We start from the raw sequence: 13414 nt of genomic DNA on the forward strand, positions 1-13414 counted from the left end.
AATGATCATGAGCACCTGTGAAACAAACATTATATTTGTTTAACAATTTATTGATTGTTTTAGACCTTTCCCCAACTAAAGCCATAGCAGGAACTTACTATCTTTGTTTGTTAGGTCAGAACCAATGCTTATAGACTAAAAATCAGATTATGAGTTTAAATGTAGAGAAAAGCGTGCTCTTTCTAACAAGAGGATACTCTCCTAAACAGTGGTTTGATAGCATTTGATCTGTTACTGGGGCATTTATTTGGAGAGACATTTTTTGGGTGCTGTGCTCATGTAGGATGTTTCGTTCCAGCCATCTATGAGCCTTCCTGTGAAGCCTACAAACACCTAGGCCAGACGTCAAATTACTACTGGATAGATCCTGATGGCAGTGGACCTCTGGGGCCTCTGAAAGTTTACTGCAACATGACAGGTAACTATGCCATATTTATGTTTCATGAAGATTGCTTTTCTGTATGTTGAGAATAATTAGCACCACTAAAGTTTGTTTCTTCTGTGCTGTATTCTTATCATAATGTGTAATAAGCTAAATATTGCTGGCTTTGTTAGGCTAAATGGTGAAATGTATTTCAATGCTAGGTTTTCAAAAAAAGTCTACCTTCTGATTTGAACGGTTACTAATTAGTGTTTTAAAAAATCAGCATGTAGAGGAAAAACTAGAAAGTAAAACTGCAAGGTTGAAGTCCACAGAAAGAACTAGCCCATGAAGCATCCTCCACAAGAACCTAGACTGGGGAAGGTTAGTATCACCTCTCAAACCATCCACACTGCCCACATGAAAGGAAGCTCAGAGGTCACGCCAAACCTTCCTCTGCTTGCCATGGTTATGCAAGGAGCCGTTCTGGGTACTGCAAGCCCATTCTGGCACTAGCAAAACTTACCTGCCACTTTCATGTAATTTTTCTGGGGAAGAGAGCCTAGTTTTTCTTCACTTCCATATTAAATTTCAGGGCTATGAAATGGGATTGTGGGTTCCCACAGTCATATGTAAGATGTACAGATCCGTAAGATAAGAGCACATCTTCCATCAGACACTTGGTAGCATCTTGCCCTCCAAAAATCTGGAGAAGTGTGTGGGGCGAGCCCTGTTTACTAGCTCCAGGAGAGGATCAGCATGTGATATGAACTCCTGAGGCATACGATGATAAGGATAATGATTATATGATGCTACTGATGATGATTGCTTCATGGATGGTTAACCATGTATCGGGTACCACAATAACTGCTTTATTCAGATAACCTGGGTTTATATTCTGGCTCTGTTAATCACCAGATATATAACCTTGAGCAACTTATTAACTTCAATAAGCCTCGGTATGTTTTTCTTTGAAATTGATTAATAATAATATCTACCTCATAGCATTATTGTGTGAATGAAATAAGATAATCTACATATGGTTCTTAGCATATTGTCTGACACATAATAAACTTTCAGAAAAGGTTGCCAGGAGTAAGGTATAATTATTTTTTAAAGAAGTTAGAGAGTTAAATAACGCGCTTATATTATTCAGGCAAAATTCAAATTCCAATATGTTTTAGGCCAATGGTTCTTAAATCCAGCTATTCTTCAGAAACATGGAGTTTTGTCTTCCTATACAAACCTGTTGGCTCCATCTCAGGAGACTGACTCAGTAGGTGTGAAGTGCAAATAGGATTGTGCGCCTAGAACTAAGAGCCCTAAACAGTGCTGTAGACAAGCAGACCCCTGTGGAGAACTCAGCAACATCAGGAAGACACACATGGCACAGAACAGAAGGGAGAATGATGAGGACGTGGGTATAGTGTGGAAGGTGGATAGAGAAAATGGTAAAGTGAGAGCTACTGTCCCCAAATTTCCCCCCATGTCAAGACTCTAAGCGTGCCCCAGAGACATAATTCACTTACCAGAAAGCTTGACCTAAGAGTTCATTGATTGTTGGACTTGTCAGTGCACTCAGGTACTTTCTTCTTTACCTTCATTGTAATCTTACTTCAACTAAAGTAGAATCCATGAGAACTAGACTTAATCCGAAAGACTCCTGATGTTGATTTCTCAAAACTATTGTCAACTATTAACCTTAAGGGAAATCAGGGCATCCTGAATGGGCTTGGACAATTAAGAAGTTACTTTAGTTACTTTCCTATATGCCTTTTCAGAAAAGAACTAGAAAACTAAACAAAACCGTAATGTATATGATCCTCATATGAAGAACACACAAAATGGAAGAGGATTTTTTCCTTTTTTGGGGAGGGGGGAGAGATCACTTTTCTGTGAATTGAAGGCCTTATGTGGAAACACAGATCTCCTCTTCATCAATACCTCCTTTAAAGAGTATGACTATAGTTTGACCTAATACTCTAGATTCAGTCTAAGTGGTGAAAAGAACAGCATGACTTCTGCAGTTAGAAGATTTTTTCTCTATTGTCAAGGTAGTTATGAACACCAGTGTTTCAGGGACCCTTGAAGACCATCAGGTACTCTTTGGCCTTTTGCAACCCATTAACCCTTCCTTCATCTGGAAAGAACATGAACTTGACCCATTAGGAAAACATGGCACCGTAGAGCTTGGCTTGGGTTGTTGCTTTTCCAAGAAATACATGTTGAAGAAGAGGAGGGAGTGACAGCATGAGATAGTCTGTGAATCTTGAGATACCACTTCTGTGGTCATGAGAAATTGTATATGCACCTGAATTCACAACACTTGTATTAAAGAATAGAGCTGTCCCACTTCTTAGTGACCCAGATGTAACTGAGTGTTTATCACTGTTGAATACATCACATATTTTTAAAATGGGAGCAAGATATCTTCTCTGGGGAAGAAGCAGTGTCTTGGCAGTGATCAATCTCTTTTTCCTTCTTCTTACTAAGATGAGGGAGAGTTTTTCACTTGTACAGACATAGTGAAAATATGAGTCTTGATTTTGATTTCTCGATACTGGAGAAACTTTACTGGCAGGTAATATCTGATGTAAATTTGGGTAGAAATGAAAAATCACTCTGTTGGAAATCACTTCTGATTTATAATTATTCTTTGGAATACTAAACTTTAAATTCACTTACTAATTAAAAAATAAAACAAAATGAAAGCACAGTTAATTACTTTAGGGCCTGGCAAGAAGAAGGTGGTCTCCTCTGACTTTTAGAAAAGAACTTCCTCCAAATAATCATTACAGCATCACTGTTCACTAATATCTCCAAGTTTTATGTTTGTTTAACATGATCAAATAAGTAAGTTGTTCCTCATCTTATCCTTATTTCCTTTTCCGTTGAATCACAGGGAAGACTTGAAGTTTGTCCCTGCTAGAGTACTTTACTGTTGGATTCAGTCCAAACGGTCAGCATATATCTCTTGGCACCTCAGATACTGTTAAATCTCAATTTCTCCTTCCCAGTGCCTCTTGCAAATCATTATTCTTTCCATTCCTCAAACCACCATCCTGATTCAGACCCTCAGTTGTTGGGTTTAGGTTATTCTAGTAATGTCCCAACTGGCCCCTGTTGGTTTACAACCTTGGGAGTTCCCCAAGTGAAATCTGAAACTGGACCCCATACGTGGAAGGCAAGGAGAGACTGAGAAGGAGGCAGACCCTCTAGATTGGTAGGTGAAGGTTTAATAAGCAAGGGAACTTACTTACAAGGCTTGTCTTGGGCGACACAATAGGAGTAGATTTCTGCACCGAACCCACAGGATCTTAAAAGTTTATATCGAGGCCTTAACAGATTCAGTGACATATTCAGTCCAGATGGTCTCAACACCTACCTCTCGCAAGGATTTACTCCCTGCAAGGGCTGCTAGCCTGGGAATAGTAGGTGGGACGTACATTCCAAGGACAGGGGAGGGGTGAGGAGCCTCCGGTTGCCAGGGTTCTGCTTAAGGGTCAGCTGGCAGTCACATTCTCTCCATGACCTCCTCCAGCAGTCCCTTCAACTCCAATATTTTCCTACTGCCCCCGCCTCCATGCCACCTGTCAGCAGGCTGCTAGATGAATGCTCCTAACACACCACCGTGATCATATGACCACTGCGCTCCATCCCAACTACTGAATAATGGGAATGGGCCTCAACTTAGCATTCACCTCCCTTCACATTTAATACAAACTTTCTAGCACTGTCTTTTTTCTACCCTGCTTCCTTATGGCCATCCCATGCTCCAATCAGAGTAGAGTTTCCATCATTCCCTAAATTCCGTTTGGCTTGTTTTACACTAAATTTCATGACAGTCTCCCTATGTACAATATTCTCTCCTGAAACTCTCTATAAAATACTTATCTCTCAAGAGTTTTCTTGAATCCTAAACTCCTCCATGAAGCTCTTCCTCATCTTCAATATACCCTTCACCACCAAATGACCATTGTAAACTCTTTTATCGATCAAAACCTTTCCTCTTTTATTTTTAATTTTTATTTTATATTGGGGTGTAGTTGATTGACAACGTTGTGTTAGTTTCAGGTGTACAGCAAAGTGACTCAGTTATACATATACTTGTATTGATATCTATTCTTTTTCAAATTCTTTTCCCATTTGGGTTATTACAGAATATTGAGTAGTGTTCCCTGTGCTGTACAGTAGGTCCTTGTTGGTTATCTATTTTAAATACAGCAATGTGTACCTGTCAATCCCAAACTCCCAATCTATTCCTCCCCCTACCCTTCCACCCTGGTAGCCATAAGTTCGTTCTCTAAGTCTGTGAGTCTGTTTCTGTTTTGTAAATAAGTTCGTTTGTATCATTTTTTTAAATTATGCATATAAGTGATATCATATGGTATTTGTTTCTCTGTCTGACTTACTTAGGATGACCATCTCCAGGTCCATCCATGTTGTTGCAAATGGCATTATTTCATTCTTTTTAATGACTGAGTAATATTCCATTGTATATATGTACCACATCTTCTTTATCTGTTCATCTATCGATGGACATTTAGGTTGCTTCCATGTCTTGGCTAGTGTAAACAATGCTGCAGTGAACATTGGGATGCACGTATCCTTTCGAACCATGTTTTTCTCTGGATATATGCCCAAGAATGCGATTGCTGGATCATGTGACAATTCCATTTTTAGTTTTTTGAGGAACCTCCATTCTGTTCTCGATAGTGGCTGCGCCAATTTACATTCCCACCAACAATGTAGGAGGGTACCCTATTCTCCACACCCTCTGCAGCATTTGTTATTTATAGATTTTTCAATGATGGCCATTCTGACCAGCGTGAGGTGGTCTCTGTATTATTTCTTAAACTGCATGTAAAATTTACATTATCTAAAAGAAAAATTTTAATTAAAAATGTAATGTACACACACACACACACACACAAAAAAAATCCAAAATGTGAATTTCTTCATAGACTTTGTGAAAAGAAAAAAGAACAGAATATTTAAGCATCCCTCTAGGATCCTTTTTCTAGGTTTTTTCATTTCTATATTCACTGTGTGCCAGGAACTGTGCCATGTGAGAACAAATGGATATAATAAGTGCCTTCATGGTATTCACAACCAAGAATAAAAACAAGCACTAAAAAAGTAAACAAGTAATTTTTCTGTAGAGAAAAATAATGGAATTGTGAGGAATGGTTTATTTTGGATAGAGGATTTTTAAAAAACCTCCCTAGGAAGCAACATTTTAGCCAAAATCTAGCATATGAAAGGAGACGCGGCACTCAAAAAGGTGAGGAAGGGGAATGAGCCCTGAAAAATTATACCCCAAAGAGTGAAAGAGATCATTTCCTTCCAAGGAACTGAAACCCCAGTGGCTGAAGCATAATGAGCCTATAGGGGGGCCCAAAATGAAGTAGGGAGATGGGCAGGGGCCAGGTGGTGGTGCAGGAAAAAAATCTGTTTTTTTACTTTTTCAATTATATTTCAATGTAGTGGGTGGGAATCTATGGAAAGTTTTTAAACAGGAGAATGAGAGGGTCTCAATTAAAACTACCCCTTGGAGTACCATGAGTGACAGACTGAAAGCACTGGGACCAGTTCTGAGGCTATTGTAAAAGTTCAGGGAAGAAAAGAAGCTCCTTTGGACTAGAGTGGTGATAGTTTAAGTGATGAATAAGAGATGAATTTTAGATGTATTTTGAAGGAAGCATTGTCAGGATTGGTGACAGATGGGAGAAGGATGGTTAAAGACAGTTGTGAAGAATAACACCTGGGGCTTCCCTGGTGGCACAGTGGTTAAGAATCTGCCTGCCAATGCAGGGGACACAGGTTCAAGCCCTGGTCCATGAACATCCCACATGCCATGGAGCAACTAAGCCCATGCGCCACAACTACTGAGCATGAGCTCTAGAGCCTGCGAGCCACATCTATTGAGCTCACGTGCCACAACTACTGCAGCCTGCGTGCCTAGAGCCTGTGCTCCACAACAAGAGAAGCCACCACAATGAGAAGCCCACGCACGCAAGAAAGAGTTAACTCTCACTCGCCGCAACTAGAGAAAGCCCACGTGCAGCAGTGAAGACCCAACACAGCCAAAAATAAATAACTAAATAATAAAATAAATTTAAAAAAATAAATATTAAAAAGAGCAAAACATTTAACAACAACAACAACAACAAAAATAACTCCTGAATATATGGATTAAATAACTGGATGAATTACAGTGCCATATGGCAGATGTGGGAAATTAAGGAAAGAACAGATTTAGAGGAATTTCAAGAATTCAGTTTTGACCTATTTAAATATGAAGTGCTATATGCCATCTCAATTGAGATGCAAATTTTGCAGTTGGACAAGCCCCAAAAGGATGTTTGGGTTAGAGACATAAATGTCCTAATTGTTAGCATATGAATATATGAGAAATGATAATATCACTTAGGGGATGATGTAAACTGGGAAAAGGCATCTGTGAAATGAGCTCCTAGGAAATCAGTAGATAGGTCAGATTTCTAGTGATGAAATATTCTCTATGTAGGAGAATGTATAAGTAAGTGGAAGAAAAGTGTCTAAGAAAATTTTAGGGACAAATGGGTCATCCTTATGGATGTCGAATTGACTGCTTGGGTCGTAAAGAATGAGAAAAAGACTGGGAGGATGGAGAGTGATTTTGAATCAATGCAAATGTATATAATGAATGAGCAGGACCCAGTGGGGCCTTCCTGGGTTCAGACTCTCCCCACCTCTTATTTGTAAAAAAAAGCTTTAGCCTCCTATTCCTTCCCCGAGTTCCAAAGAGCAAATTTAATCAGAGAAGTGAGAAAATGAGAAAGTGCAGAAACAAAGGAAAACAGTCAAGCAAGACAAAATAATAATAGTTTAGCCATGAAACAAAGTCAAAAACATTTAGTTCTTCCTCAAGGGCTACGGATAATATCCTGAGCCATATCCTTGAGTTATTTTGCAGAAACTAACTGCCCCCCCCCAGATGGAAGAACTTAGCTACATGCTGACCACCAGTATGTAGACCCCAGACAGGTTGGAACCAAAAGGTTGATCATTGAGATTCCTGAAACATCACCCTGTTACCTCACCATCAACCAATCAGAGAATTGTGCAGGAGCTGATCAGGCACCCTACAACTCACACCCGTAATGTTGCCTTTCAAAACTGTTACCTGAAAGCCATCGAGAAGTTCAGGTATTTTGAACATGAGCTGCCCATACTCCTTTCTTGGTGCCTTGCAATAAACTCTGTACTTTCCTTCACTACAACCCAGTGTCAGTAGAGTGGCATAAATCAACTTGTAACATGCTTTATATGGGATGCAAAGCAGTTAAAACTTGGCAAGCAATTGATGATACTGTATTTTTAAAGCATGGCTTTGGCAGCTGGGAATAGGGTTTTCCAAAGGAGTCCCATACATAAGATAGGGAAACAAGTCAGAAAGCCTCTGTTGTAATACAGGAGTTAAAGTTGAGATTCAAGGTGGTGGCTGACAGGTAAAGGAGAGGATTGATTTGATGGATATTTAGAAAGTTGAGTTGACCAGACTGTGGCTGGTGATTGGAGTTGAAAATGATTCCCAAGTTTCTGCCTTGAGTAGCCCCATGTGAGGGAGTACGGAAGAGCAGGGACAGATCAGAAAAAGGTGGGACTCTATGTTGCCTTCAGTGTCTGTAACTCAGCCTGTTGGAGCTGTGCTGTGGGCAGATACTATACAGATTCCCTGAAGACTTTAAACACAATTAATCTCTGTCTCTGTTTCCTTATAAATAGAGAAGGAATTGGAATGAGTTGATCTCTACACTGCCTTCTATTCTTAAAAAAAAAAAATTCTATTATTGTCCTGGAACATGAAAGAAAAATATCACTATTCAAATAATTGAGAAGCAAAATCCTCTCGCCTCAAACAAGCTTGAATTTACTCATTTCTTGGCCACGTTTGACATAAATGGGCACTGTTCATTTTTTATCAAAAAGCAGTTCTTCTACTATGCAATTCTCCTTTTGACTATCTGCAGTTCAGTGCTTCATCACTTGGAAATTAGGGGGTGCCCTAAATGACAGCGTCTCAAGTGCTCAGTTGACATTGAGGAGAGAATATATTCACTGAATCTTTTGTAGGAGAATTCATCATTCTGTGCAAGTCAAAGCCTGGTTTCCTTTTTTAGATCTTAGGGCACATTATAAAATGTGGTCATTGTTCTCCTCACCTTCCTTCTCAATTTTTATCACCTCTCTGAAAATTTGGTATCATAAATATAATTTTAATGAGTATATACTATCATATATTTCTAATATTGATCTCTTTGTACATTTTTCTCACATTTCAGTTTATTTCTGTTTCCTTAAGATGCTTACTAACATCTTCTAGAAACATTGAACTTTTATATTTAAAGCTTCATTTAGTTCTCTCTGCCCAGTGATAATAACAATAGTAAATGAAGCTAAATCCAGCTATTATCCTTGGAAAATTACTGCTTATCCCTAAATCAAAAACAATGTTTTCCTTAATATTCTATCCTCGAATTCATCTTTATAACTCTCTTTGCATTCATATTTAATTTTTAAAAATTTAAGTAAACGTCTGTACTATACGGTGTGAAGTTTAAAGTCCAAATAAGGAACACCTCCTGCATTCTTCCTAGCACTACTTTTGTAGTTTTATCAAAAAGCCATCAAGCTTGTTTACATAATTTGTGCTTTATAAAGCCCTGGGATTTAGCTGATCAAATTCTATTATTCTCTATAATAGTAAAAGCTGTTCATGTCTTTTTAATCTAATATTTATAGAGAGCTTGTTACTCAAGTTCTTAAGCACTTGCACTCAGTAATATCATTTTATTTATCGTTATGCCTCTCAGGAGTTTCCGTAGCACAGTGGGGGGTGGGGGGTGGAAATGGGCTGCTGGGGTGGATGCTTGAGCTCTAATGGAATCATGAACCTGCCCCCCACTCCTGCTGCCATCACCTCCCGCCAGCCCCCCAGCAAAGCAAAGCAGTTCCTTCTCTGTCATATTCCTTTTCTTAGCAGCTTTCAATAACACCAATTTATTATCTCACAGTTTCCATGGGTCAGGACTCTGGCAGAGGTTAGCTGGGTCAACTGCTCAGGGTCCCACGAGCTGAAATGAGGGATCAGCAGGGCTGTGATCTCATCTGAGGCTTGAGATCCTCTTCCATGTTTATTCAGGTTGTCGATGGAATTCAATTCCTTGAGGTTTTAATAGTGAGGGTCCCATTTTCTTGTTGGCTGTTGGCTGTGGCTTGCCCTCAGCTCCTAGAGGATGTTCCCAAGGTCCCAGATCTGCGTCCTTCTCATGGTATGGCAGTAGGAGGATCTCTGACCTCTAGACTCTCTCTCAAGAGCCCACCTGATTAGGTCATGCCTAATATCCACCCAGTAAAACTACCTGTTAGATTAACTCAAGTCAAGTGGGGACCTTACTGACACCTGCAAAATCTCTTCACCTTTGCTGTATAGAGCAACCTAATCGCAGAGTGACATCCTATTGTATATACCTGTCCCACCCACATTCAAGGATTGGGATCAGGGGGTGTACACTAGGGGTCGGGAATACTGGAGGAATACTTTTTATTCTTCTTCCCACACCTACCTCTGTGTCTCTGTATACTACTCATAATTCCAGCTGCATATAGCCTTACCTTTTGAGTAACAATGCCACATTTCGTTTGTAAAAAATTAAGCTTTATTATTTATTATTTGTCTTACGGTTTTTAACATATTGTTCAAAATAGGAAATTTTGAAAATATAGATAAGCAAAAATAAAAATTGCTTACCAGCTAGAGATAACAATTACTAACGTGTTAGGAAATGTGATAAAGATTTTCTATTTTATGCTTGTAGCTATATATATAGTATTGAGGGCAAACTAAATGCCAGGCACTGTTCTAAGCAGATCACACACATTAACTCATCTAATAATTCACAACAACCCCACGGGGTATGTAATATTACTCTAATTCCAGTTTTGGGGTGAGGAAAGTAAAGCTCACAGAAATCAAGTCCTAACTTACACATGTAGTGGGTTATGGAGATTGACTTCTTAGACAGGCTTGAGTGATCCAGAGCCAGCGTTCATAGTGTGTGTGTGCACATGTGTGCATATACATGCCTATATGTGTGTGAGTGCCCTTGTGTGTGTTATTCATCCGAATGGCCATATGTGTGCATACAAATGGTACTCCTCATTTGGGATTCTGTAGTCTTATTTTAAATATGATTTCTGAGATGAGCATCTCTTATTTATATGTTTTCATTATCATCAAAACTTCCTTACACAACTCTAATTCATTATCTGTGATTTGGACAGCACTTTTGCCATAAATTATTTACTTCTTCATTGTTCCCCTGATGCTTTGGGGGTGTTTTATCAGAGAACACATTTTAAATGAAATCAGTTTATAAACCACTAAGCAATTGTTATCAATTTTAGGCCTTAATTCAGCTATAGGCATTTTCTCGAATACCAATTTCTGAGAGCTTTTATAGGATAACGCGTATTTCTTGTGTACCTAGGTTAATTATCCCTTAGGGTTTGAGCCAGACTTGAAGGATAATTTAAATTTTATTCCCAATATCTAGTTACTTTTTCAGTGTAAAATCTTAAACTGAACCTAGCAAAATCTGGTTTGAGAAGGTAACCAGATTGAATGGAATTGTATTAGGTATCATTGGTAATATTTAATATGATTGTGGCACCTCATTCTCTTTTTGCAAGGAAACCAGATAGAAATGAGGACATGCAGCTCTCCTCTTCTCTGTGAGAGCTTATTAATATTCACAGGCCAGGCAGCGCTATGCTTCTACCCCTTTGTGTTCCTGTGTGTCATACACTCTCTCTCTCTCATGTGTTCACATTCCTAATCATAAACCTCAAAACACGGGCTTCTTCCATTCCCCCCCCCACTCATTTGTCTGTTTTCTCATCAAAGGCATTCGCCCTCCTCTTTCTTTCTCCTATTGCCTCCTCCGTCATTAACCCGCACATAGACTGGCTCTCCTCTGTCTTCTTTCACATCATCTCCTCTTGGTCGACTTCTCACAAGCTGTCTTTGTTACAAACCTCTGTAATCACGTAGCAACTCCCACTTCACGCGCTCAGCTGTTTCACTTCCTCACAATCAGTATAAATCTTTGAATTCAATTCTGTTCATACAGCTCCAGTTGAAAATCTAGGAACCAGCTCGCTGATCAAACACAGCCTGAAAGGAGAGCTCTTCTCTGTAACTGATTACCCACCACCCAAGACTCCCTTTCAGATTCACACTCTTGTTCCTCAGATGACTTCTACCTGCCAGGCTGTCTTTTAAATCTCTTCATTGTGTGCCAGTCACAGTGATAGGTTAATATGACAAAAAGTTCTCAGGTGGTTTTCGAACTTTAAATCAAGAAAGGGAGAGGAAAGCTGTAAGAGGTCTGGTGAGGCCCATGCAGCAGACAGAACCAAGCAAGGGAAGGCAGACCCCAAGTAAAATCAAGATGGCCTTAGATCTAGAACAGGCAGCTCCATCACATATGGAGCCTCCAAAATGGTACCCCAGATGCAAATACGCCCACCTTCAAACATTTTTACACACCTGCCTAAACAATATTTTAAACACACTGCCCTTTTAGTGCTTTAAAAAGCACTGCCTCTGTTGTGCGATTTCCCTGCTCAAAAACTGAGAATGGCTTCACATTGTCTATGGTTAGGGACTGTTGTTTGGTTTCCTCTGTCATTTGGGGGCTGAAACTCTTGTCTAGTCCATAAAAATCAGCTTGTGCAGCAGGCAGGTGGAAAAAAAAACAAAAAACAAACAAAACCTTGGGACATCCAGTTAAGTCAGCGCAAAGTACAAGAACAACCTCACACTTATTCACTAGGAATTCCTCCCTTCTGGCTAAACTTAAAGCCACTATGCCTGAGCATCTATCTTTCCAAACCCTAGGTTTTTCAGTTTGCTGGGTCACCTTTCATTCCTTCTGAGTAAGTCAATTTCCATTTCAGAAGATTCCTGGCAATTTTAGCAGGAGTATCTCATATAGCAGCTAATCTTTCTTTTTATCTTTTCTCTTGGTCTAATTGATGCAACCAAGAAAGTTAAATAATAAACTGTACCAATACGACATGTTTTCTAAACTGGCAAATATTGGAGTCCTATTTCTGGGACAGACTTAAAGTAGAAGCAGAGCTCATCAATGCCCAACGCAAGTGAGCGCCATATAACAGCACTTGTCTCATTTATGACGAGTGAGAAAATAACTTTGAATAAAAGTATACCTGTGGATGAATTTCTCAAAAATCTCTTTGTTGTATTTATGTACAGAGGAGGTCAGTAGGGCTGACCTCCCCTCACATAATCATTAATCTCATATCCTGTTTCTACTCATATTTTTGAACAAAATCAGCATTAAAAATGAGACTATTCACGAACTTGCTAGATCCTCATCATTATCATCATTACTGTTATTTTTCCTTTTTGATTTATGTGCATATATTCTATTTTCTTTTCACTGGAACCATATTTGCCCCTTCTGCTTCTGAGCTCAGATACCTGGTGTATCTCCAGGTTTCAGGGCTAAGACAAGGCAGCATGCTTTTGAGAGGTTACCTGATACCCTAGCTGATCCAGGCAGCAGGACAGGCACGTGAGAATAGGAAGTTTATTAGCGCACTGTTGTGGTGAGTACAGAGTAGAATCCGACATATTCTGTTCTCAGTATTTAAAAGACTGTAAAATAATAGTGGACATTTTGCCAGTGTTTCCTCTTGCTCCAGTCCAAACTGCTTGCTCTCTATATCTGGGGCATCCCATCATCATGAAATCTCCCTTTACCACACCAGTGTTTATTCACCCTACAATTTCCTCATTGCCCCTATGTTGGAACTCATGCTTCCTATTTCCCGTGTCTTCTTCATTTTAATTCACTCCCTCATTTGGGCGTAGCACATTCTCTGATAGTTTCTTGATCCTTCTCCCTAGAAATTAGAAGAACACTCTTTTACTCCCCAATGTTCTGACATTTCACACCATGCCTTAGAATAGGTCTGTTT

The 13414-nt window shown here is 39.4% G+C and overlaps 1 protein-coding gene across 1 annotated transcript in view; it reads left to right on the forward strand.

Moving 5' to 3' along the window:
* CNTNAP2 (contactin associated protein 2) overlaps positions 1-13414 on the forward strand; it is a gene marked incomplete at both ends in the record, with an annotated part of 1080529 nt that overhangs the window by 734771 nt on the left and 332344 nt on the right. Inside the window, one exon of the mRNA XM_081243680.1 lies at positions 299-418. Coding sequence (XP_081099806.1) covers positions 299-418 — 120 coding nt within the window. The remainder of the gene's footprint in view (positions 1-298; positions 419-13414) is intronic.

The sequence above is a fragment of the Mesoplodon bidens genome (genome assembly GCF_964165515.1).
Source record: "Mesoplodon bidens genome assembly, chromosome: 9".
NCBI classification, from domain to species: Eukaryota; Metazoa; Chordata; class Mammalia; order Artiodactyla; family Ziphiidae; genus Mesoplodon; species Mesoplodon bidens.